Source organism: Theobroma cacao, chromosome 6 (assembly GCF_053813885.1).
Source record: "Theobroma cacao isolate CCN51 chromosome 6, ASM5381388v1, whole genome shotgun sequence".
NCBI lineage: Eukaryota > Viridiplantae > Streptophyta > Magnoliopsida > Malvales > Malvaceae > Theobroma > Theobroma cacao.
Genome location: NC_142644.1, coordinates 29,765,546 through 29,790,391, shown reverse-complemented (window position 1 = coordinate 29,790,391; position 24,846 = coordinate 29,765,546). Strand labels below are relative to the sequence as shown.

The 24,846-nt window shown below is 36.1% G+C and overlaps 2 protein-coding genes and 2 pseudogenes across 6 annotated transcripts; 1 reads left to right on the top strand and 3 right to left on the bottom strand.

The window, feature by feature from the left end:
• Positions 1 to 2,361: 2,361 nt before the first annotated feature.
• Positions 2,362 to 5,879, bottom strand: LOC18596912 (LisH and RanBPM domains containing protein). Of its 3 annotated transcripts, none has more exons than XM_007025660.3 (7): positions 5,730 to 5,879; positions 5,454 to 5,558; positions 4,922 to 5,081; positions 4,724 to 4,830; positions 3,966 to 4,097; positions 3,677 to 3,833; positions 2,362 to 2,810 (listed from the first exon to the last, which is right to left on the bottom strand). In XM_007025660.3, the coding sequence occupies exons 2-7, from the start codon at positions 5,505 to 5,507 to the stop codon at positions 2,689 to 2,691; spliced, it is 732 nt and encodes a 243-aa protein (XP_007025722.1). In that variant the 5' UTR covers positions 5,508 to 5,558; positions 5,730 to 5,879; the 3' UTR covers positions 2,362 to 2,688. The 3 variants fall into 3 exon arrangements, with proteins under 3 accessions (XP_007025722.1, XP_007025723.1, XP_088663735.1); XM_007025661.3 differs by having other exon boundaries at positions 4,724 to 4,827; XM_088807609.1 differs by lacking the exon at positions 5,454 to 5,558 and having other exon boundaries at positions 5,730 to 5,868.
• A 2,415-nt stretch (positions 5,880 to 8,294) lies between these two features.
• Positions 8,295 to 17,285, top strand: EDA16 (SNF2 domain-containing protein / helicase domain-containing protein / zinc finger protein-like protein). 3 transcript variants are annotated; one of them, XR_016027152.1, is made up of 13 exons: positions 8,295 to 8,781; positions 9,299 to 9,374; positions 9,464 to 9,853; positions 9,996 to 11,194; positions 11,943 to 12,014; positions 12,671 to 12,748; positions 12,826 to 13,732; positions 13,906 to 14,036; positions 14,171 to 14,389; positions 15,069 to 15,668; positions 15,792 to 16,001; positions 16,581 to 16,753; positions 16,876 to 17,285. XR_016027152.1 is itself a non-coding variant. In XM_018123190.2 (12 exons), the coding sequence occupies exons 1-12, from the start codon at positions 8,620 to 8,622 to the stop codon at positions 16,683 to 16,685; spliced, it is 4,116 nt and encodes a 1,371-aa protein (XP_017978679.2). In that variant the 5' UTR covers positions 8,296 to 8,619; the 3' UTR covers positions 16,686 to 17,285. The 3 variants fall into 3 exon arrangements, 2 of the variants coding, with proteins under 2 accessions (XP_017978679.2, XP_017978678.2); XM_018123190.2 differs by having other exon boundaries at positions 8,296 to 8,781; positions 9,497 to 9,853; positions 16,581 to 17,285; XM_018123189.2 differs by having other exon boundaries at positions 8,296 to 8,781; positions 16,581 to 17,285.
• A 202-nt stretch (positions 17,286 to 17,487) lies between these two features.
• Positions 17,488 to 18,579, bottom strand: LOC18596910 (caffeoylshikimate esterase pseudogene; annotated as a pseudogene).
• Positions 18,580 to 20,739: 2,160 nt separating this feature from the next.
• On the bottom strand, positions 20,740 to 21,847 carry LOC18596909 (caffeoylshikimate esterase pseudogene; annotated as a pseudogene).
• Positions 21,848 to 24,846: the final 2,999 nt, after the last annotated feature.

Genomic DNA, 24,846 nt, shown 5'->3' with positions numbered 1-24,846 from the left:
AAACAAACACAGGCCAAAGCATTGAATTGAGGGTGTAGTTGTTAAATGAGACAAAAGGGAATTTACTGAGAATATATAAAAGCAAAATGGCTTTGGAGATGAAGACAAAAAGAGAGAAGTAGAAGGTGGAGAGAAGATTATGTGCAAAACAGCCACATTGCCTCAAGCTTCTAGGGTCGAAAAAACACTCCAAAAGGGATTACTGTGATTTTGATTGGTCACTGTAGAGTTGCATGGCTGCTTTGGAATTGGTTTTTGGATATGAAAGGCGCTGGACATTAGACTTTGGGGTCCATTAATAGCCAAGGCCGTTGAGTGATATTATGAGGTAGTAAACCAAGTTGCATTGCATGTGCAAATAACCAGCTACCTTTCAAATAATTAAACTGCCTGCAACACTCTTTAACCAATGACCATTGCAGGGCCAATGAAAGAAATTGTGGTGGAAAGTCATAAAGAAGCTGGATTTGGTAAGGCAGGAAGATTAACTGTACCAGCATATCCTAACTTCATCTTACTATTTGCTCGCTCAAACATGATACAAGAGGAAAGCAAGAAAGGGGTAGGCATGGATTTTCATTTTCTGAATAGAAGAGGATCAAGAGCCATGAATTTTGCTTCCTTTATTGAGCATATTGGTTAACCAATAACCAGGTTGTTAAATGAAATCTATATTAACAGCCAAGATGGAATCTGAGTCCGGTAGGTAAGCTTGGAGTTTGGCAATACAAGCAGGCAGAACCTGACAAATGGTCCCCAATTGTATTCAGTGTCCACCATATCTTTGGTTAGGGATATAAAAATACTGACAAAGTGAAAATGTAAGAACATTTTTTTTTTTAATTTCAATATATTATAGATAAAAACAGGGTGAGCCTGAGCTCCCCACCGTACAGCCATTTTGCAAGGCTATGACCAGGTATACCGTTGCAAAATAATCACAGAATACAAGTATCTCTATTCAATACAAAAGACTGTCTCCCTACAAACACTTACAGTGAAAATGTAAGAACTTATTAGAAAGAATCTAGTAAGTATCAAGCAATAAAGTTTTAAGTTTTAAATTTCCATACAAAATGAGAAACCAAACCAGATACTTAAACAGAAATTCAAGTTTGAAGATATAACAACTTCTAGTACCACGAAATCTACTTGTAAGTTGTGACCAAGTAGAGTAAATAAACTTGACAGAGATTAAAAGATTTAGTGAACAAAGTTGCGAGGTACTGAGGGCTGAGGAGAGTAGTTGGATCAAAGATGCCTCTCCATGGAAAACAACGTATCTGATGGTGATACCACGACCCTAGGGGAGGCTCTCTGCCCGGTACCGCATCCATTTTTTTTTTTGTTTTCTCTTTCTCTCTCACTTTTGGATGGAATTTTAGCATCCCAATGTAATTCCAAGGAAAAAAGCAGCGTTGCTGTTGAGACTGCAAGTGAAGCTGCGCAGCTTCTTTGAAAGACCAAAAAGATCTACCCTTTGCAGCATGTAGTCTGTAGTCAGCACTACTTTCATTTTCCTTTTTCCTCTTTTTCCTTTTCTGTTTATCTCAACTCTCCCTATTCAAAAGGTTTTTTAGTTCTTTCTTTCTTGTCTTTTATTCTTCCTTTCACTCTTCTGCGTCATAACTGGATTGAGAAACCATTCTGCTTCTCCTTCCCCATTTTAAAAGCCTCCTCCTCTCTTGGTCTTTCTTCTCATTTGTCTACACATTTTAGCCTAAAGGGTCCTTGAGTTTTGCTTCTAATAAGAGAAAAAACGAAAGATTGGGAGCATATATGGATTTCATGGGAAGGTTGGAATGGGTGAATAGTTATGGTAAGAAGCAATGCCGAAGTCTTTTTTGGAGAGTCAAGGCCGCATTGAAGAAAGCTGTGAAGAGTAGGAGCAAACAGCAGTTCAAGTTCCATTATGATCCTTCCAGTTATGCTCTCAACTTTGATGATGGTTGTTGCCATTCGGGTGCAGGAGCAAATACGATCGAACCTGCTCGATTTCCGGATTGTTCAGAGTGCAAAAACATCGTGTGGGTTTATGTTCTTTGGGTCAAATCGTAAATGAATCTTTAGGCCTTTATGTTCTTTCTTTGTTAAAGCTTGTAGCTATGGTTTTCGCTGGGTTGGTAGACATTTGACAAGTAGTTTGGGCGAAACGATGGCTCCTCCAATAATTCACACTATTTTCGTCCATCTTTTCTTGTTCTTTTGCATCCTTCTAGGCAAAATTTTCGTCCATCTTTCAACTCAATTTTGTGGTAACAAATTCACATGCAAGGCACAACCAGAGATGGACATGTTGATTTCTATTAGCCTTTCTTCGAATATGGACATAATTAAAAAGGAGAGCAGCTACAGTAAACATAGGAATAACAGCACAGCTTTGAGCTTTTCTATTTTTGGCTGTAAATTGTCAAATGGAATCCCCATTAAGGGGATAAGTGCATGATCATGAATTGTACAAAGGCTTAAGGGCACTGACTTCACCTAAGAACAAAGTAAACACCAACCAAAGGCTACTAAATTCTTCTAAAACCGAGATAAACACCAACCACATCTTAACAAATGACATCCAACAAATCCCTAGCTAGTCACTTGAAGAGATTACAAGCATGATCACTTCATTCCGTTCAGCTCTAGCTCTGGACAATCCAAGGCAACTTGATTCCTCCACACTGACTTGCAAACCTTTCAAACTGTGGGATCTTCGAGTGTGGCATTTGACAAATCATTTATGCGGGGATAAGTGGCTTTCTCATCCAGTTGATTCTGAGCCCATATCAGCATCTTTAGCAAGCTTGGAAGCTTTGGGTCTGTGATCCACCAAAACATTAAGCAAATCTTATTAACTCTTGAAGATGGAAGAAATAATCTCAACTTTAATCAAATTGGGACATGCAGGTATCATTGAATAAGTAAAACTTCAGAATTCAAAAAAGAATTGGCATATACAGGCATCAGAAATCCTTTCTGCTTGTTAAACATCAAAATGTTATTTGGACTAGAAGCAGCAGATTTTTTATGCACAAATTTGACATCTACCCTCCAAATTAACCAAATTCTTTAACCAAAATACATCATCATTGGTGCCATCTGAAATCACACAAGAACACATAAAGGCTTCTTTTGACCTTTTCTTGTCTCCTATAAACATACCAGGCATTATTCAATTTAACAATGACAGTGTTCAGTTGGACAAACAGATAAATAAGTAACACGATAACTGCATGAATGTTAAGTGGCAAGAATTAAAGAAAAAAAATGACAAAACATGCCAATTGATCTGTAAAGTATATCTAGTATGATGTTAAGTGGGTTGTGCACAAAATTAAAAGCCAAATTGATGGCAACTGATAGCAAATCTTTTATTTCTTTTTGTAGATTAATAAGCAGGTATAACAGGCCAGACCTGTCGAGAACTCAGTAGGTAGTGCATAAATAGAAAGGTATTCTAGAAGGGAAAACACAGTAAGAAATACAGTATCAGACTTAAAAGTTTCATTTCCAATAGAATGTTAAGATAAAGCCTGGAAAAGTCGGTACCAACTAACTTGTTAAAACATTGTTGGAGGATCAAGTCAGGAAGGTCAAACTTCTAAAATGACAAGGCATACTAACGACAATCCTTCATCCCCTCCACCAAAATAAATAAATAAAGAATACCAGACAGCAGACAAACCTTTTTCATGGCTCTGGCTAGTAAGAATGGCTGCATTCACCTCACTTGCTGTCTTAAGGCGCTGTGATATGTCCATAAGCTCTCCAACTGGGCAGTTGGAAACATCTTCAAAAGCCAGGAGTGCTACAGTCCTTTCCAACTCTTCTAAAAAGCTTTGCTGCAGAAAGATTTTGTAATCTTAGATAGAAGTATTAGCAACAACTAATTAATGCTGCTACATGCATAAAATTTTAAGAAGCAAAATAAGCATGCATTAAAAAGTTCTCATGTTCCAATGAAGAAGAGTTACATTTTCTTCTCCCCTTGGTGCAAGCTCCTCCTGGGCAAACTCCAGGGCTTCTTCTACTTTTCCATTCCGAATCAATTCTATCAATCTCTGCTGTTGGAGATGGAAAAAGAGTTGGGGATTTGTATCCAATATCTGCAAAAAGATGATTAAGGAAAGGTAAAGATAGTTTCGAAAAAAACTAGTATGACATTATTTCTCCTTTACAGCATGTATTAGAAAAATTCAATATCTGAAAGAATTCCTCGACCCTTATTGACATTCCAAAAATTGCTTATCCACTCACTAGATATGAGATTTATCATTTCAAATGGAAATAGCTAAACCTAAGACTGCCCCTTTTAACAGCCAACTTCTCTCACTGCTACTGTTGGTGATAAACAATTAAGAAAAACAACTCTCACTAGAAGTACAAGAAGGTACTAATAGTTGATCTACCTCTAGCTAAAACTAGATACCACAGAATATAAAATTCTCTAACTCATTCGTATTAGCATGAAGTTGGAACAAAGACGTTACAACAGTGACATGTTTCATATTACTTATTATTATGTTCTTCCATTACATTCATAAGACAAATTTAGATTTTTGTAAAGTTCGAAACAAATTAGTGGAAGCAAAGATGTATGGTAACAACAAATCAGTACCATGAAAGAGATCCTGTGTTCAATTGAAAAACTAAATTCTTAAATCAACATTATAAGTAATCCACAGAATTTTCATAGTTATGGAGCCCGTCACAGTGTAATCGAACATCCTACCTCAGGATTTAAATCGTTAACTTTCTCAATTGCATCCTCAACATTTCCACATTGTACAGCCTTTTTAACAGCCATGCGATCCGTGATTGTTGCAAGATCAATATCTGCTATTCCACAATAAGAAAAATAAAACAGATACACCAAAAACAGACACAAGAACAATGGTAAGCATTTATTAAAGGTTTTTTTAGAGGATACGCTCAGTTCCAGATTCCATCCGGAATTTCTCAGCAGCTTCAACATAACCCTCAGTGACAAGAAAATTCATCACCAATTTATTCATGTCTTCTTTCCTGATTTTAACGTCATTCAATCTCTTTTCCCACTCTTCCCGTGTAATCACTTTCTTCGAGGTAGCCTGTCAACAGAACAATTTCGAAACATAAATACACTCCATCCCATAAATTACTCATCCAATGCCACATACATTCCATTTTAAAAAGCAATCTATTATGTCTCTCAAGTCTCATGCATACTACAATACAAATCAAATGCCGTCACTCAAAAGGAGAAACTTCATCAAGATTTAAGATTTCATTGCTTTAAGAACACCCAGAAGTATAATCCAATAAGAGAAAACTTTACATTTTGGCGTAGCTAACATTTACTAATTGACTCCGGTGCTAAAAGTTAAACAACTTCAAATTCTTAAAAAACTTAAAAATCAATGATGAACTTATCCCCAATTATCAAATCAAAATTTCAAAAAAAAAATGGGAAAGAAAGATACCATTTGTTCTTCGATTTCAACTAGTTGACGAATTACAATCCAGAACGGTGGCATCAGTGCTCCACCTTCACTCCCATTTGATTTCCCAAACCTTCTCAAATTTCACTACCCAAAAATAAAATCAGATTCTAATTAAAAAAAAGGAAAAACACCAAAAATTTCAAATTAAAAAAGATTTCAACTTTTCCATCTCCACAATCCACCAAACAATTTGCTAAAAAACACTAAAAAAAAATAAGAACCCTAATTTTTGCTGAAGTTAGGAAATGAAAATACCTTAGAGAGGTCGACTTAGAAACTAACGGAAATTGCGAAGATTATATATTTATCTGAAATAAATATTAATAATAATAAAGAAAGCGGTTCTTCGGGTTTCGAAGTTTCTCTTGCTGCGACCCCTTTCTTGGTTTATTGCTTTCGGGTTTTTGTTTTTCATTAAAATAGTTAATAAAAAAATCGGTGTAGCGGATCGGATCCGGTTAAGGTTGATGGGCCTTAACCGACACTGTTGAGACTTGAGATTTGGGCTTCAGATATTTTTTTCCTCCTTTTCATTCCTTTGAGTCCGAGTCTCTCGATCCATGGGCCTCGTGGAATCTAATTCCTCAGCAAGTCCAAATATTCGATAACTAACGGTTGATTAACAAATTTTAATCAAAATGTTACTGGTAATATTTTATATTATTTGTCGCAAAACATTAAAGTAAAACTGTCATGTGGTCATATTAATATGTCATGTGATATATAAAAATAAATAATATTTTAATTAATTATTAATTTGATTCAAAATAAAAATATAAAAAATTAAATTAAATATAATAATTTTTTTTAAAATTTTTTAATAGTTAAAGAAATTTAATAATTGAACCAACTAACCTTATCGGATGCATTAAAAATACCACTCGTTCTAACATAAAGTCAATAATGAGCTACTGTTCTGTTCCCACTGTGAAAGCATAACAAAATGAGCCAGAGCTTCCCCGATAAGGGAAGCCAAAGCTTTTTCAACAAATTGTGGAACAAGTTTTCTCACCGTACACTTTTGAAGACAATTCATTACTAATATTTACCCTTTCCGAGAAAATGTTATGCTTTGATGATCTGGAAAATTGGGTGACAACCGACAGGGAAAGTTCGATGAGACTAATCGGAAAGTTAAAAGAAAGAGTAGGTGAAAAGGCTTTTACCGCATACCAAATCTTTTTGATTGTTTTCTCCATGGGCTGACGCAGCATTTGCATGCTTTTAACGAGAATCTTTTAATTTAAACCGAAGAACAACAATGGAGTCGTGATATGTTCTGCAAGCTGACAGCTTGCGTCGCCTTTCTTTCGTTTGTTTATTTGACTACGAAGACACCCAAAAGATTCATGCAGATACAGGGTATTTGCCCCGTTTTCTGGTCTCCCATGGTGGTTTTGTCTAATCCTTGGGAATCTAATCTAACTTTAATTCTGTGCATTAGAGCATGATCCCGTGTAATAGCGTAAATAGAAAGGAAAACCAAATAATGAGTATTTAATGAGACATGATATTAATGGTGTGTTATGTTTTCCTTACTTAAAGAACAAGTCATGCCCGACAGGGAGATAAGGCCAATGACAAAATTTTAGTACCCTTGTCGTTTTACGTGCTTTTGGTTTTGGTACTTGTTTGGGATGTGTGCGTTCGTTAGCCTTAGAGTGTTGTTCCTTGAACTTTCCCAAAACCGAATGGTCAGCGACGTGTGCCAACTGCCATTGATGAACTGAGTGAGCTCTTTTGTCTTCTACACTTAGGTTTAATGTAATAAAATTAATATTAAAAACTTGTTAAAATTAGATTTACAGTAATTTCGCACTAATTTTTGTTTGATTATTTGAGGATTTGGTCTCTCCTAGGGAACAGCTCTGTGTCTTTCTTTAAGACAAAAAAAGTGATCGTCGTCCTCGGTCAGGTAAATTCCCTGACATCACTGACGAAACTTCGCCAGAAAACTATTTTTGTTATATGTTTTTTCTACGTTAATTTCTATTTAGTCCACCTATTTTGGGAAGACTAGAAAATTGAGGGATGACTGAGAGAAGTCTCCTCCTCTTCTTCTGGAATCTCACTCGCTTTTTCGGTGGCGCGTGTCGAGCTCCACTTTTCAGATAAAAAAACAATTGCATCGTCGTCATCTGCATTGGTTACGTAATTTTGATTGATTTTTGGAGTATTTTTAATGATATTTTAATTTATTTTTAAAGTATAAAAAGTATATAAAATTTAATTTTTAATTTTTATTATATTTAATTATTATATTTTTATTTTTAATTAAATACATTTTTATAATTATTTATTGATGAATTATCATTAATTAGAATGTAATTTATCATTTTATGTCCGGTAATGTTAACTTATATGTTGATAGTCAAGTGACATAATCTAAGCATAAAAATGACAAATAATAATTAATTTTACAAATTTATTTAATTTATAATATAAATATTTAATTATATAATAAATAATTAAAATTTATTTAATTATTCAGGATATCATATGCTAATTGCCAGCTTTATGCATGACTTTGAATTTGAAGCAAGGTCTAGTCAGCGCCGTTTAATCTCGCACCAATCATGCGCGTTTCACTCGCGTGGCGTGTCACTTCCACCGACTGGCGCAACTCCGCCGCGCACCCCACCCCAGCCTGTTTTCTCGAAACACCCGTAAAAAAAGAAAAAAAAAAAAGAATGTGAAAACGACAATACGACGTAGAATCACCAAGTCTTGCTCATTTTCCCTCCCCGCTCGCTCAACCGAAAAAAACTAAAAAAATAAAAAAATAAAAAAATAAAAATTTCATTTTTATAAAAGGAAAATTCGTCTGCGAAAAAGTCTTCTCCAATAACCAATCCAAATTGAACCCCCCAAAAGGCCACCACATTCATCACGACTCTCTTCCCAATTTTATTCTATTTTTTCAGCTTATTTTCCAAAGAAAAAAAAAGGTCGCATCTCATTTGAAGTTGCCAAACGCGAACTTTCCCGGAAACTTCTCTCTCTTTTCTTCTCTGAAGCGATGCGTTTGGGATTGTTTGGATCTAAAACTTTGTTGCTTCTGGTGAATTGGCTGGGGTTTACAAGAGCTTTCGGTTAGGGTTTCAGAAAAGAAGCAATTAGGGTTTTCGGATTTTTTTTTTGTCTGATGTTGATGATGGGGGAGGATATCGGTAATGATAGCTCCGGTTTCTTGCCACGTGGTGATCCTTCGACCGATGATAAGTTCGATGATCTCGTTTCTGATAGTCTCTGCATCGATCTAGACACCTTCAATCGCATTCTTGAAGAGAATTCTGATCCTCTGCAGGTAGTTATTTTCTCGCGGTTAAATTCGGTGCCGATTTTAGGGTTTGGAGTGTGGAATCTCTGGTGGAATTCTACTATCAAGTGTGAAATTTTGAAGAAATTTCGTTGTATAGGTCATGTACTCTGCATTGAAAATCCTAGCAAGTTGACTCATCTCCACGTATTGTGTTATAAGCAACGAGTCAGTGACAGCTTAATATTACCTGATTTATGAGAAAATCGATTTTTTAGAGCTTGATTTGAGAAGTATTGAATTCTTCCAAATTCGTTTTTGGAACATCTTAATTCCAAGCACTTCCTTGGTGAATTTGTAATTCTGGAATTGGAAGTCATCTCATTTAAGTTACTGAAAGTGCAATTGACTTGAACTTTTGATAATAAAAGCTTGCATGCGGTTGATTATAAAAGGCTGAAGTGAAATTTCATAGCTTTTTTATGACTCCTGTTGTCAATGAAAATTCAATTTTGTTTTTTTATTCTGTCATTGGTAGACTTAACTTATCTTTGCCAAATTGCAGAGAAATCCCGATGATCCATCAGGCAGAAATATGTTGCAAGGGGACTCAGCTCCCGTATCTATTCATTTTCAGAGTGGTAAAGGTTTCTTGCGCAAACAGTTTTCTATCTTTTTTCTTGATATAATGAATTTCTTGTGATTTTTTCTTACTTGTTTTAAATTTTAGGCTTTCAGTTGTTTAAAGAATTGCCTTCGTCAGGGTTTGGTTTTGAAGATCTTTTAAGATATAGCTCCGAGGCTTCAGATGCTAGGGCTGGGTCTGTTGGTGGTTCATTTGATTTCCATGGGAAGTTGGAATCGTCTGCACAGAATTGTTCTCCAGTCCAGACATCCTCTGCAAGTTTTAAAGAGTGGTTTCCAATTGGTCAAGGGACTTCCTACACAGAGGGGGTTGGAATGTCTCTGCTTGAGGTGCCCAGCTGTAGTACAGCATCTAGTTTTGCTGAGATAGATGGAAACCATGTGTTAGATCGCAGAGATAATTTAAATTTTGATCTTGTGGATAATAGAACTGGAATACAATTCAAGAATACTTCAGATGAGTTTGACTACAAAAGTACGTTAAACACTCCCTAATTAAACATAAACAATGTCATTCTTTTTTGCGTTTGGAAATTCTGTTTATCATTGCTTGAATGCTCTATACTGTGCCTGAAACTTGTGTTGAAATGCTGATTCTTGTTTACTGAATATTGCAGATGCTTTGTTTAGCCCTGATGCTGAGAATATAAATTTAATATATGAACATTCTGGTGATTATCGAATTAATACCTTGCAAACCCTGGAAGCTACTGAAAATGACGTGGCTAGGTCTGTGGAGTTTCCCTCCTTCGGTGCTGATATGTCTTCACATAATGTTACTTCTATTGAGTCTACTATCTGTCATGGTTCAGATGTTATTAGTGATTTTAGTGATCCTTCTTCAGTTATACTTCATCGTGCTACTGGAGATGACGCATGTTTTGCTGATTGCTCAACACACTATTTGCCTAGTTCCCAAAATTTTATGTTTGAAGAAAGTATGGAAGGTGAAGTAGTGGAATTTCCAACTGAGAGTGCATGCTCAAGTAGTAGGATAATTTTTAATGCTCAGGGTGGGACTGATAATAGGTCCATGTCAGGGCTCTCAATGACTCATTTCTCTGATGTAAAGCGACAGTATTTTGAAGGCAAAGGTAATGGGCATATTTCACCAGCCTGTGGAAATTTGTCATACATTGCTAATGATGGATGTTTTGATGGCAAAGGATCAGTGCAGCCGTTCGATCATTCTCACTCTTGCATTTCAAACAACATCTTCTTCCATTCGGCTGAAGCTTTAGATAAAACTAGCTGGGTAAAGTCTACTAACAGGGCTGATGACTCATTATCTGTTGATGAAGACTCGAAGCACTCGTTGTCTGATATTTCACCTTCTATATCAAATCAGGAGTTTACGGTTAATGGCAAGGATGCTCCTCAGTATTACCAAGATATTAATCTAAATGTTAGTAGTCATTCATCCCTTGGTGGTGGTGGACATTTGAACTTAACTTCCTCAGAGCAATATTTTTCCAGCTCTCATCCAATTCCTTCAACCAAGATGCAATTAGGTTGTTATGGGGATGAAAGAGAGAATAAGTTGATTCCTCCAAGGAGCATGGGTCTTTCAAAAGTCAGCCCTGAATCTATTCACAGCAATTCATCAGATTGCAGATCCCATGATGATGATGAACCAGAGATACGTATACTTGAAGACATCAGTCAACCTGCCCGCACAAATCAATCCCTGGTGCTTGTAAAGAAGACTTCTAGTTTGCCGAATACTACATTTAGTAATCCCCTCCATAACTCAGGAATGGGAGGTATCAGGCCCAAGGGAAATGACGAGCGGTTAATTTTTCGGGTTGCATTGCAGGTTAGTACTGTATGTTTGAGATTGCTTTGTTTCTTGCTTTTAGCAGTCATGGAGTGGTTAAATAAAATAGTGCTGTTAATAATTTGCTGTTCTCTTTGAAGGAACCCTGTTCTGATTAGTACTTTTAAAACATTGGAATGTTCTTTTTGATGTCTTCTTTCTGGTCTGTTTTGGCCAAAGGCAAAATAATGCTTTGGAATAGTGGGAAAGTGTAGGCATGTTAAATGATGATTGTGATCAATTCTCATTTGAAGCCCCATTTAATGCAACTGTGATTTTGAGCGAAGCACTTTCTGGAGAAGGATGTCATCTAAAAGAGATTATTCTAAAGAAGTTTATTCCATTTGGTTTCTGTCATTATACCCTCTCTGCTTCCTCTTATTTCAAGCATTAGGGCCTTGCCTTTGGCCAGAAGAGCTTTTGAATGAAAGATCTGCTGCATAAACTGTTTTAATGTGTTAAGAAAAAATTGTCAACTAAAAATCTTTAGAGTGTAGATACTCTCAAAATAAATTAAGGCTAATTTGATTCTGCATTAAATGGGGTCTGAGAGTATAGATATTTCAAGGTGAAAAGGCTTTTGAAGATGGATGTTTAGGCTCCTCTCATACTCCTGAGTGCATAAAGCATTGATGTTGCCTTGTTTCTGAGCTAAATTAGTGCCCCCTTTTCTATTGGAATGGTTGCTATATGTAGTATTTATGGCTGTATGTTGACCTAATTAATGGGATTGTGGTATTCATCACAGGGTCTTTCTCAGCCAAAGTCTGAAGCTAGTCCACCGGATGGTGTTTTGACAGTACCTCTTCTACGACATCAGGTTTGAATTGTTCTGTCTTGTACTTTCTCTTCATATTTCAGTGTGTGAATGTTGAGGTTCTGTGAAGTTCTGTACTTGAGAGATTGGGAATTGGTATCTGCATTAGGGGAAAATGCTCTGGTTGAAGATTTGATTGGAAAAGGACATTTGTACATGGTTTATGGTTTGGTGGTTTATGAATACCTAATATGGGCAAGCTAATAACATTGCTAAAATATACCTATCTTGATCAAGTTGGATGAATTTTAACTCAAAAGTCGTTGTATATGGTAATTGTTTGCCAACCTCTTATTTGAACAGTGCCATGTTATTTTTTTTGAATCTGTTGGTCTTTTTAATACTGTACATTTTTTTGAAAGGTTAGATATTTCCTTACTATTTGTAGATGCAGAAACCTTAGATGAAGAGATCATTTTATTTTTTTTGTTGTAGTTTGTTTTAGGGTACTATGCTATTTTTTAACTATGGTGTAACTGTTGATTTTGAAGCTGAGAATTGGTTTTTCCATGTTGCTTTGCCATTTTCTGTATGTTTGCATAGTGGGTACCAAGGTTCTCTTGCATGTTCATTTTGTGAGTTTGTATGTTTCTGTTTGCATGTTCATTTGTGAGTGTTATGTATCTGTTCCATTAATTTCTAACATTATTCATGAACAGCGAATTGCATTATCATGGATGACCCAGAAGGAGAAAGCTGGCTCGCACTGTTTGGGAGGAATTCTTGCAGATGATCAGGTCAGTTGCCATATTCTGAGGTTGTCTGACGCTTAGTACACCATTAGAAATTATGTTAATTTATTTTTTTCTTGCAGGGATTAGGAAAAACTGTATCAACAATTGCACTTATTCTTAAGGAAAAGCCTCCATCTTCTAGAGCATCTTCTCAAGATATGAGAAAAGTTCAGTTTGAAACACTAAATTTGGATGACAACGACGATGATCATAACGAAGGGATGAAGCAAGAATCTGTTAGTAGTCAAGTTACATCAAATGGTGCTATAGAGAAAAGCTCTTCTCCCTCAGGGCAAGCAAAGGGAAGGCCAGCTGCTGGAACACTCATTGTATGTCCAACAAGTGTACTGCGGCAATGGGCAGAGGAGTTAAACAATAAGGTGACGAGCAAAGCTAATCTCTCCGTTCTAGTATACCATGGAAGCAACAGAACGAAGGATCCTTTTGAGTTAGCAAAGTATGATGTTGTCCTGACCACATATTCAATTGTTAGCATGGAGGTCCCAAAGCAGCCTCCTGTTCGTGGAGATGATGATGAGAAAGGGAAGCTGGAAGGTGACAATTTATCATCTATGGATTTTCCACCAAGCCGGAAAAGGAAATACTCTCCCTGTTCTAATAAAAAGGGAGTGAAGCATAAGAAGGAAGTGGATGAATTGCATGTTGATTCTGCTTCTCGACCTCTTGCAAAAGTTGGATGGTTTAGAATTGTTCTGGATGAGGCCCAAAGCATCAAAAACCATAGAACTCAAGTTGCTAGGGCCTGTTGGGGCCTTCGTGCTAAACGTAGATGGTGCTTGTCTGGGACTCCAATTCAAAATGCCATCGATGATCTTTATAGCTACTTCAGATTTCTGAGATATGACCCATATGCTGCTTACAAGTCATTCTGTTCTTCAATAAAGTTCCCGATTACTAAAAATCCAGGGAAAGGGTATCCAAAACTACAAGCTATCTTGCAGACAATAATGTTACGTCGCACCAAAGGTACTAACTGTGCAAATGCTCAGTTAATTTTCGTTGATCTTGCAGTGAAATGTGGTTCTACTGTGATGTTTCCAATCCAATTTGTATAGCACTTGTTGTAGACTTTCCTTGAGGCTGTTCTTAGCTTGCAACTGAATACAATCACTTATGATCACCTTGTGTTCTTTGTGCAGGTACTCTTCTTGATGGGAAACCAATCATTAACTTGCCACCTAAAGTGATAGAACTGAAAAAGGTGGAATTCACAAAGGAGGAACGTGATTTCTACTCCAGACTGGAGACTGATTCACGTAATCAGTTTAAAGTATGGTTTTAGTCTAAAGTAAATTTAAATTTTCATATCAGATCTTCTACATTTCTTGTAGCTTTACAGGATTAACCTAATGATACTAATAGTTTATGTGGTAATATTAATTTTCTATGGTACATCCTTATCAGGAGTATGCAGCTGCTGGGACTGTCAAACAAAACTATGTGAATATCTTGTTGATGCTTTTGCGCCTTCGCCAAGCTTGTGATCATCCTCTTCTTGTCAGGGGTTTTGATTCAAACTCTTTATGTAGTTCGTCGATTGAGACTGCAAAGAAGCTTCCTGAGGAGAAGCTAACATTTCTTCTGAGTTGTTTAGCATCTTTGGCACTCTGTGGCATCTGCAATGTATGAGTTATTTTCAGATTGTTTCTTTAGTTGGTTTACATCTGCTTTCAGAACTGCTTCTCTTTTACAATATTTTTGATGATTTTTGCTTGCCTAGGCACATTTCTGTCTGTTCATATGGTTTTTAAAAGATTTATTTGAGTGATCAAATAATGATTTTCATTCAATGAGGGTGATGCTTGCAGTAGGATCATATGGGGGGCTTCTTTTGCCTTGCATGGCTAATTTTTTTTTGAAAGTTGCCTTGCATGGGTAATTAATGGTGGCAAATTTCTTAGGTGACCCAGAATATATGTCAGGAAATTGTGTTAAGTCATCTGTGTCGTCAGAGATCTTTATTCATCTGAGAAAGGGTTCTCCTAGCCTATTTTGACTTGTTCTTCCTTTTCAATGCTATCAACATGGTAATTGTTTGCTGATGGTGTAATTGTATAATAATTTTAGTAAGAATGATAGCTTTGACAGAATCCTTTTCCTGTGAGGTTCATGTCCTTCTATCTCTATATGGTTGTAAATATCTCAAGAATTGTACTTGTTCTTTAGGAATATTGTTAATTATCTTTATATGTTTGTAACAGTCTTTGGTCAATCCTCTTTTTTGACAAACTTTTTTTAGTTATTCTTTGTTATCCTTGAACTGTTAATCTTCTGTTCTGACATCTGTGCTTATGTTCTGTAGGATCCACCGGAAGATGCTGTTGTTGCTGTCTGTGGTCATGTTTTCTGCAATCAATGCATCTCTGAACATCTTAGTGGTGATGACAACCAGTGTCCGACCACAAATTGCAAAGTTCGACTCAGTGCATCTTCTGTGTTTTCAAATGCCACCTTAAGCAGCACTCTCTCTGAGCAGCCTGGTCAGGATAGTTCCCTTAATTGTTCTGGTTCTCAAATTGTTGAGGTAATTGGGCCTCATTCTGAGGATTGTTCGTATGGTTCTTCCAAAATTAAGGCTGCCCTTCAGGTCCTGCAATTGCTAGCTAAACCTCAAGATCATAGCTTAAAGAGTAGTGGGTGTCTGGAAGGTTTGTCCGATCTCCATTCTGGTGATTCACCAAATGGTGTTCTTGATGAAAAAAATTTTGGTACGGGTGAAAGTTTGAATGATTCTTGTAAGGTCCTTGGAGAGAAAGCCATAGTGTTTTCCCAGTGGACAAGGATGTTGGATTTATTTGAAGGGTGTCTTAAAAGTTCTTCCATCCATTACAGAAGACTTGATGGAACTATGTCAGTTGCAGCTAGAGATAAAGCAGTGAAGGATTTCAACGCCCTACCAGAGGTATTAATAGCATCTATTTTTTGACATCTATTATTTTGTATGGTATCTTGAGGGAGTGCAAGATTCTGGTGTTTACTGATTTCACTGATTTACTTGTGTGCAATTTGATCCCTTTGCTTGTAGGTGTCTGTTATGATTATGTCTCTGAAAGCTGCTAGTCTTGGGCTGAACATGGTTGCAGCTTGCCATGTTCTTCTGCTGGATCTTTGGTGGAACCCTACAACTGAGGACCAGGCAATTGACAGAGCACATCGAATTGGGCAGACTCGCCCTGTAACTGTTTTGCGTTTAACTGTGAAAGATACAGTTGAAGATCGTATTTTAGCTCTTCAAGTAAGCTTTTCCCCCACCTATGCGGGCACACCACCTTTATCTTTGCCTCTTTCGTAGTTAGTACTGTAACTTTTATCAAGCTCAAGATCATATGTGATTACTGGTTTGACAAGTTGATGATTGGTGTTATGTGATGATGGATATGGATAAAGATGTCCTTACGCTTCACAGAAAATTTTGAGCCTGTGCCTGGGCTAAGCCTTATCTAAATAACATATTTCTATTAAATATAATTCTAAACTAAACATGATTCTTTTTTAAAATTATGTATAATTAGTTCTGGCCTATGGACAGGCCTGAGCTTGCTCTTCAAGGCCCTGGCCTGAATTTGGTCCCGTCAGTGGACACCTCTACCTGGTAGCTTACAGGAAAATTAAGTCAAAACTAGTTTGTGCTTGGTTAAATGCCTCTGGTGAAATGGTTTCCTGGCATTATTAGTACTTCTATGCTCACTTTCACCCATAACTTTTTTTGTTTAGTCTGATACCTTTGCTCATGCAATAAATGTTCGCTCTTCTTGTTTTTGGTTTATCTTTTTAATTTAATTTAATTTAATTTTTTTATGTTTTGAATTACCAGCAAAAGAAGAGGGAGATGGTTGCATCTGCATTTGGAGAGGATGAAACTGGTGGTCGTCAGACTCGCCTCACTGTAGAAGACTTGGAATACTTGTTTATGGCATGACATTTCACTCTTAAAATGACAGCGGTAGACTACATTCTTAAACCGGCACTGTTAGACTTGCACCCGAGGTTGGTGCATTTTGTTTGGGGATGGAAAGATTGGATCTCCAGCTTCCTCCTATAGAATCATTACCTTACCCATCTTCCCCGCCTGGTGGATTCCATTTTGCTAACCCAAATACCATTTATAGGTTCTTTTGGACATGAGGGCAAGGAGTAAGGCTCTTTTGACACTGTGAATACTCACGAAAGAATCCTCACGGTTCCCTTAGTAACAATAGGAAAGTTGGAATATTTTTTGTTGCTCTGGCCATTGATAGTTCTGAACCTTTCATCACCTGTGACATTGTATAGGGTTTAGGGCAAGTGAGCTATACCTTAGTAAAGATAATAGAGTTAAGACGGGTGATTCTTTTAGTCATAGTTGTAAATGATAGGTCTTTTACATATAATATATATATATATATATTTTTTCTTATTCTTTACATTTTCCAAAGATACAGAAATTATTAAGTTGTAGCTTCATTGGCAAATTTGAGTATACTATTTCCCCTGTAGTTTGTATCCATTCATTAATTTCCAGGCACGAATTTTTGTTTAATGTAGCTTTCCACATTTTGTGTATGAATTATTCGTTTCTCTTAAACGTCTTGTCTTTCTAGTATGAAGAGGAAGCTGATCCTCAATGGAATTACTTGGTCTGCGGCATAATATGAGCCATAAAGAACGTTAAGAGGAAGCAAATGACTTGCTTATGGATAAAAACAACACAGGAAAACAAATAAATACGCAGCTTCTGTTAGTTTGGTTCCCCGGAGATTTGTTTTTCTTCTTACTCTTAAGGATCATGGTACATAAATGATAGACCTGTTCAGATCTTTGTGTTACATCTATCGTTCAACCAAGATAAAATATCACTACGAACAATCTCAATGTTGTCATCAGGTTCACCGAACAACAAAGAATGCCACATTCCTTCATAAATCTTTATTGTCTTGTCTTGGCTTGATGCTTCCTCGTACAAAGTCCTACTCACTGCCGGATCCGTAACAACATCTGCACTTCCATGCACTACAAGGAATGGGATACTCACATCGCATAGTTTTTGACTCAAATACTCAGTTACCCTCAGGAGTTCTACAACTGTCCCCAATCTTGGCTTTCCTCTGTATCTTAAAGGATTCTTGTTCCCTATAATCTTCTTTTCTTCCACTTTGACTGATTTGTACAAGAGATCTTCTGTTGGTACAATTGCCAAAGTAGGCAAGAGTTTTGCGATAAAAGTGAGGACTTGAGGAAGTGGCCATCTGGGTTTTACCTTGTCTGAAATTTTGCACATGGGTGATACCAGAATTGCTCCTCGGAACCCTTTTGGATCAGCAAAATGAATCAACAAACAAATAGCACCACCCATTGACTCTCCATACAGGAAACATGGTAACCCATCCAAGTTAGGATCCTGCTTGATGAGATTGAAGTAAGAGAGACAGTCTTGGACAACTAAATCAACATTGGGAACATAACCTCTTAGGCCTTGAGATCTTCCATGGCCTTCAAGGTCAAGGGCAAAGCAAGCAAAACCTTTCTGAGCAAGGAAGATTGGTGTGGACTGGAAAGTCCAGCTCATGTCGTTGCCATACCCGTGGACCCCAAAGATGACGCCACGTGGAGTGCCGGAGATGGGAAGCCATGATCTTGTGAAGAGAGAGAGGCCTCTGGGTGAGGTGTAGAATGATTTTGATCCCTTGATCCCTTGCTGCTTGTGATAGTCCTCCTCTGAGATGTTGCCCCAGTAGTGAATATCTTCTTCCCGTTCCATCACTTTGGGAGAGAAAAAAGAAGAGACAAAATGAGATTTTTTGGAGTTTGCACTGTGCTGTGGATTGCTAGAGGGTATTCGGTTTGTTTTCAAGGGTTTCTGGATTTGGGATTAGGTGAAGGTGGCCTTTTAAAATATTGGGCTGTGGCGGCTGAGTTGGGCTAGGAGACTGGGGCTTGTGATTGTCTTGAGTTTTCAAGCCTTTGCTCGTTGGCCCTGTTCACCTAGAGTTTTGGTCAGTTGTTCCTTGTTTCCTTCACTCTGCTTTCTCTCAGAAGGTGTAGTAATATGCCAAGTATAATCTAATTGGTAGAAACAAGTTATTACTATTTCATAAATACTGTAACTAAGCTTTCCTAATGCCTAGCAAACATGTGCAAATGTTATAACCTTGTAACAAGTTTTCTTCCTTCTCAGACCGCCGGCTAGCACCAAATTGAATTTGCTATTACTTGTGTACATGAATTTTTCATATGACAGTGGATGCGATGCATCGTGCTTACCTAATGAATTAATGTTTGTAGACCAAAAGAATGTATACTAGGGTGTGTTGTCATTTATTGGGGGCTTTATTTCATTGCTTCAACCTTATCGATATTGGAATTGGAAATTTGATTGTATTAACATGATGTAACCAACCTTAGTCAAACCTTAAAACTACTTCCTGCTCCCAAATATTTGGTAATATCACATTGTACTAACATGATGATGTGGTAAATGTTGATGTGGTACTGATATGCTAACATGTTGGTGTACATGACAATGTTAATGTGGCATATCGAGAAATTTTTTTTAAAAAAAAAATCTATGTTATGTTATATGGACTAAATTAAACAAAAATGTATAATAAATTGAACAAAATTGAGATGTTTATAGATTAAATTAAAAAAATATTTAAAAACTATAAATATTTGAGTAAATGATACATATACTTATTAATAAGCCAAATGTTTAAGTGTAAAATATTTATGGTGTTAAAAAAAAAATATAAAAATATTTTCTTAATTATTTAATTCTCGAATAGTTATATTAATTTATCTTTTTTGTAAAAATTAAATTTGAATTCTCCTTTTATAAAAATTTTTTTCAATATTTTATCTTGAATTTAAATTTAATTTTTACAAAAAGATAAATTAATATACCTATTCTTGATTAAAATAATCGAATAAAAAAATATTTATTTATATTTTTCAATATCATAAATCTTTTACACTTAAACTTTTGACTTATGAATAAGTATATGCATCATCTACTCAAAATTTATATATTTCAAATATTTTATTCAATTTAGTCTTTAAACACTTTGAATTTATTTAATTTAATCATCGTATTATACATTTTTATTTAATTTAATTCTTATGAAGTGGAACAGTTTTTTTTTTAAATTTTTTTTCTCGATTTGCCACGTTAGCTTTGTCATGTGACACTAACACATCAACATTGCCACATCATCGTCTCAGTGTCACGTGACACTATTGCGTCATCTCATTGATGTCACGTGACAACTACCACGATATCACGTCCACATCACGTTAGCACCACGTGAATCTTGACGTCATGATTTTTAATGGCAAAATTAAATATTGTTAGGGGAGGGACTAATTGGAGTAATTTTCAAAATTAAAGAACTAAATTATTTCGATTTTGAGTATAAAACTTAGTGGATATTTTGACAGCAAATCTCCTACCTTTCTTTGTGGCTTTACAGGATTAACCTAATGATACTAATAGTTTTTGTGGTAATATTATTAAGTTTCTATGGTACATCCTTATCAGAAGCATGCGGCTCCTGGGACTGTCAAACAAAACTAAGTGAATATCTTGTTGATGCTTTTGCGCCTTCGCCAAGCTTGCGATCACCCTCTTTCTTGTCAGGGGTTTTGATTCAAACTCTTTATGGAGATCGTCGATTGAGACTGCGAAGAAGCTTCCTCATGAGAAGCTAACATTTCTTCTGAGTTGTTAAGCATCCTTGGCACTCTGTGGCATCTGCAATGTATGAATTATTTTCAGATTGTTTCTTTAGTTGGTTTACATCTGCTTTCAAAACTGCTTCTGTTTTACAATATTTTTGACGATTTTTGCTTGCCTAGGCACATTTCTGTCTGTTCATATGGTTTTTAAAAGATTTATTTGAGTGATCAAATAATATTTCACTCAATGAGGGGGATGCTTCAGCTTGGGCTATGCAGAAGGATCATACGGGAGGCTTGTTTTGCGTTGCATGGCTAATTAATGGTGGCAAATTTCTTCTTCTTATTCTTTAGAATCATAGAACATAAATGATAATAAGCATATTCAGATCTTTCTGTTACATCTATCATTCAACCAAGACAAAATATCACTACGAACAATCTCAATGTTGTCATCAGGTTCACCAAACAACAAAGAATGCCACATTCCTTCATAAATCTTTATCGTCTTGTCTTGACTTGATGCTTCCTCGTACAAAGTCCTACTCACTTCCGGCTCCGTGACAACATCTGCACTTCCATGCACTACAAGGAATGGAATACTCACATCACATAATTTTTGACCCAAATACTCAGTTATCCTCAGGAGTTCTAAAGCTGTCCCCAATCTTGGCTTTCCTCTGTATCTTAAAGGATTCTTGTTCCCTATAATCTTCTTTTCTTCCACTTTGATTGATTTGTACAAGACATCTTCTGTTGGTACAATTGCCAAAGTAGGCAAGAGTTTTGAGATAAAAGCGACGACTTGACGAATCGGCCATCCGGGTGTTAACTGGTCTGGAATTTTGCACATGGGTGATACCAAAATTGCTCCTTGAAACCCTTCTGGATCAGCAAAATGAATCATCAAACAAATAGCACCACCCATTGATTCTCCATAGAGGAAACATGGTAACCCATCCAAGTTAGGATCCTGCTTGATGAGATTGAAGTAAGAGAGACAGTCTTGGACAACTAAATCAACATTGGGAACATAACCTCTTAGGCCTTGAGATCTTCCATGGCCTTCAATGTCAAGCGCAAAGCAAGCGAAACCTTTCTGAGCAAGGAAGATTGGTGTGGACTGGAAAGTCCAGCTCGTGTCAGAGCCATACCCATGGACCCCAAAGATGACGCCACGTGGAGAGCCGGAGATGGGAAGCAATGATCTTGTGAAGAGAGAGAGGCCTCTTGGTGAGGTGTAGAATGACTTTGATGCCTTGATCCCTTGCTGCTTGTAGTAGTCTTCCTCTGAGACGTTGCCCCAGTAGTGAATCTCTTCTTCCCGTTCCATGACCTTGGGAGAGAAAAACGAAGAGACAAAATGAAATTTTTTGTAGTCTGCTGTTGATTGCTATAGAGAATGTGGTTTGTTCTCAAGGATTTCTGGATTTGGGACTTGGTGAAGGTGGTCTTTTATATTGGGCTGTGGTGGGTGAGTTGGGCTAGGAGACTCGGGCTTGCGATTCTGTTGACTTTTCAAGTGTGTGCTCGTTGGCCATGTTCACTTGGAGTTTTGGTCAGTCGTTCCTCGTTTCCTTCAATCAGCTTTCCCTCTAAACAAGTAGTAATGTGCCAAGTATAATCTAATTGGTAGAAACAAGTTATTACCATTTAATACATACTGTAACATAGCTTTCTTAATGCCTAGAAAACATATGCAAATGTTATAACCTTGTAACACGTTTTCTGCCTAGCTACTCAAAACTCATCGGCAGGCTGCTAGCACCAAATTGAATTGCTATTACTTGTGTACATGAATTTTTTATATGACACTTAAAACTACTGGGTGCAATGCATCGTGCTTACCTAATGGATTAATGTTTGTAGACCAAAAGGATGGACGCTAGGGTGTGTTGTCAGTTATTGGGGGTTTTATTTCATTGCTTCAACCTTATCGACATTGGAATTGGAGATTTTGATTGTATTAATATATATGATACAACCAACTTTAGTTAACCTTAAAACTACTTTCTCTGTTAAGTTTTTATGCAACAAGATTGATCTACGAATATGTGTTCTTCTTCTTTATATAGTAAGGGGAGAGAACTAACGATCGATGGATCCTAGGCTTAACCATAACTGCATTCGATTGGCTTACTTTATTATTTGAGGTATGCCCAAGCTAGGATATCTAAACCTTGTAGCTAAGAAGAGGTGGTGCTAATTAGAACATGCATCTGCTAGAGGCCCAAATTAATAATCCTGTTAAAATTGGTTCTGTTTCTTAGAGTAGGCAGTTTCCACGTAAATCCCATATGGAAAAAAGAAGCAAAATATAACAAGTGATTCAATTTCTATTTGGTTACTTAAACTTGACGAAGAGTTGACCAAGAAAATTTTATTGTAATAATGGTTGTATTTTTTTTTTTAGACATTTTGTGGAGTTGTTGATTGGATGGTCTCCTGTCTCAGGATTGGGTGGTACTCAACACTGATGGAACTAATCGAACTTCCTGTCATCAATTGACTGAAAAAGGAGCCTTTTGTGATCATTTTGAGAATTGAAAATGCAATTTTTTGACCAAATTTGAAAAATTGTTGTGCATATCGAGTTGATTACGAGATGTTTATTGAAGTTTGGTGATGACATGGGATGCACGATGTTGTAAAGTGATTTTGATTATGGATAACAAAATCGTTACACAAATGATTCAAATGAAAATAGATGAATCAAATATTAATTCAAATTTAATTTTGTCTATTAAAGATCTCTTAAAGAAGAAATAGTAAATCAATATCATTTATACTTATCGTGAATCCAATTGTTTCGATGATTTTCTTGCAAATATAACTGCTCAATATCTTTTTAGTACAACATTTATTAGGAATTTTCCTAGAAGCAATGTTTCAATGTTATTAAACGATGCTATGAGAATTTTATTCCCACACGTTATCTTCAAGGGAAATGAAAAATGTAATTAAAGAAAATAAAATGCAGAATTGAAAGGTAAAACCTCCTAAAACTTGCTGGGTTTGATATGGTCCTGTCAGGCTGTAATTGCACTCTTGTAAAAGAGTTAAGTGATTTCATAAGAACACATTCACTTGCTCGCCTAGAACTATATGTGCAAGGAACATTGCCAAAAGGGTTCTTTTTTTAAATGGGCTTTATGTATAACGTGTTTTTAACAATAAATTTCCTCATAATTTTAATTGTTTTAAGTCAAGAGAATTAAAATTTGTACAAAATTATCCTTAATGAAATCGACCCATTTATTTGGTTCTGCGTCTCAACCCGAAACCTATTAACGGGTCAAGTATGTTTAGATTTTCACCTCAAACTGACTCATATTTTTTGAGCTTTTCTCACAAGACTATTTATTTCTGGAGTATTTCTTACTAGAAAGAAAAACGTTTAAGCATTTTGAGTATTTTGGAGTGGTTTTTGATACATGAAGAAAATCTGTGAGCGTTTTGAACATTTTTAAGCATTTTAGAGTGATTTTTGATATATGAAAAAAAACTTTTGAACATTTTGAGCATTCATATTCATTAATTATGTCGTTAAATGGAATATGGTATATCGTTTGAAGTTGTTGATTTTGTTAAATAGAATTCAGTAGTTTTGATGATTTTTGAGAATTACGTGACTAGTTTTTAGGTATTGCTTGACTGACTTTGGATATTGCGTGACTGACTTTGGATATTGTGTGACTGACTTTTGGGCATTGCGTGACTAACTTTGGGCATTACGTGACTAATTTTGATAAGACATTACGTGACTAGTTTCTGATAAAACATTGTGTGACTAGTTGATAGGTATTGCGTGACTAGTTTTGATAAGGTATTACGTGACTAGTTTCTGATAAGGCATTGAGTGACTTGTTAGTAAGACATTACGTGACTAGTTAATAAGGCATTGTGTGACTTAGACATTGCTTAAAAATCAGTCACGTAATGCCTAAAAACTAGTCACGTAATGCCTAAAAATTAGTTACACAGTGATTAAGTCACACAATACATAAAAACCAGTAAAACTCAATTTTGAGGTTATATGAATAATCTAATAAACTCAAGAACCTAAAATACATACTTTTTTTTTTTGCTAAGTCACGAAATTATGTATTTTTTAAAAAATAGGTTATAAAACTCCATAACTCTCCAAAGCAAGAGAAAATATATCCCTATCGGGGGGCCTTGCTCACTCTCCTTATACAAAAACAAAATATATCCTCTTTACAAAATATTCCTTGAACAATTTCAACTCAAAATCTCATAAAAAAAAAAATCAAAATCCCTAACAAACATACTTAACAATCATCCCAATCCTAAACACAACAAAACCGTGAACCACTATAAAACCCATCAAACATACTTTAACTGTTCTTTCTTTTTGAGCAAAATCGCTGCCTGCAAAGAGTAAAATTACTATTCATCACACTTAAAAA

Coding starts and splice junctions, on each gene's coding strand:
- LOC18596912 (XM_007025660.3), bottom strand. CDS start 5,507: ATGCCACCGTTCTGGATTGTAATTCGTCAACTAGTTGAAATCGAAGAA. Junction 5,082..5,453: donor TTGAAATCGAAGAACAAATG/GTATCTTTCTTT, acceptor TTCTGTTGACAG/GCTACCTCGAAGAAAGTGAT. Junction 4,098..4,723: donor TTAACGATTTAAATCCTGAG/GTAGGATGTTCG, acceptor ATCTTTTTGCAG/ATATTGGATACAAATCCCCA.
- EDA16 (XM_018123189.2), top strand. CDS start 8,620: ATGTTGATGATGGGGGAGGATATCGGTAATGATAGCTCCGGTTTCTTG. Junction 11,195..11,942: donor TTTTTCGGGTTGCATTGCAG/GTTAGTACTGTA, acceptor TATTCATCACAG/GGTCTTTCTCAGCCAAAGTC. Junction 14,037..14,170: donor ATTCACGTAATCAGTTTAAA/GTATGGTTTTAG, acceptor CATCCTTATCAG/GAGTATGCAGCTGCTGGGAC.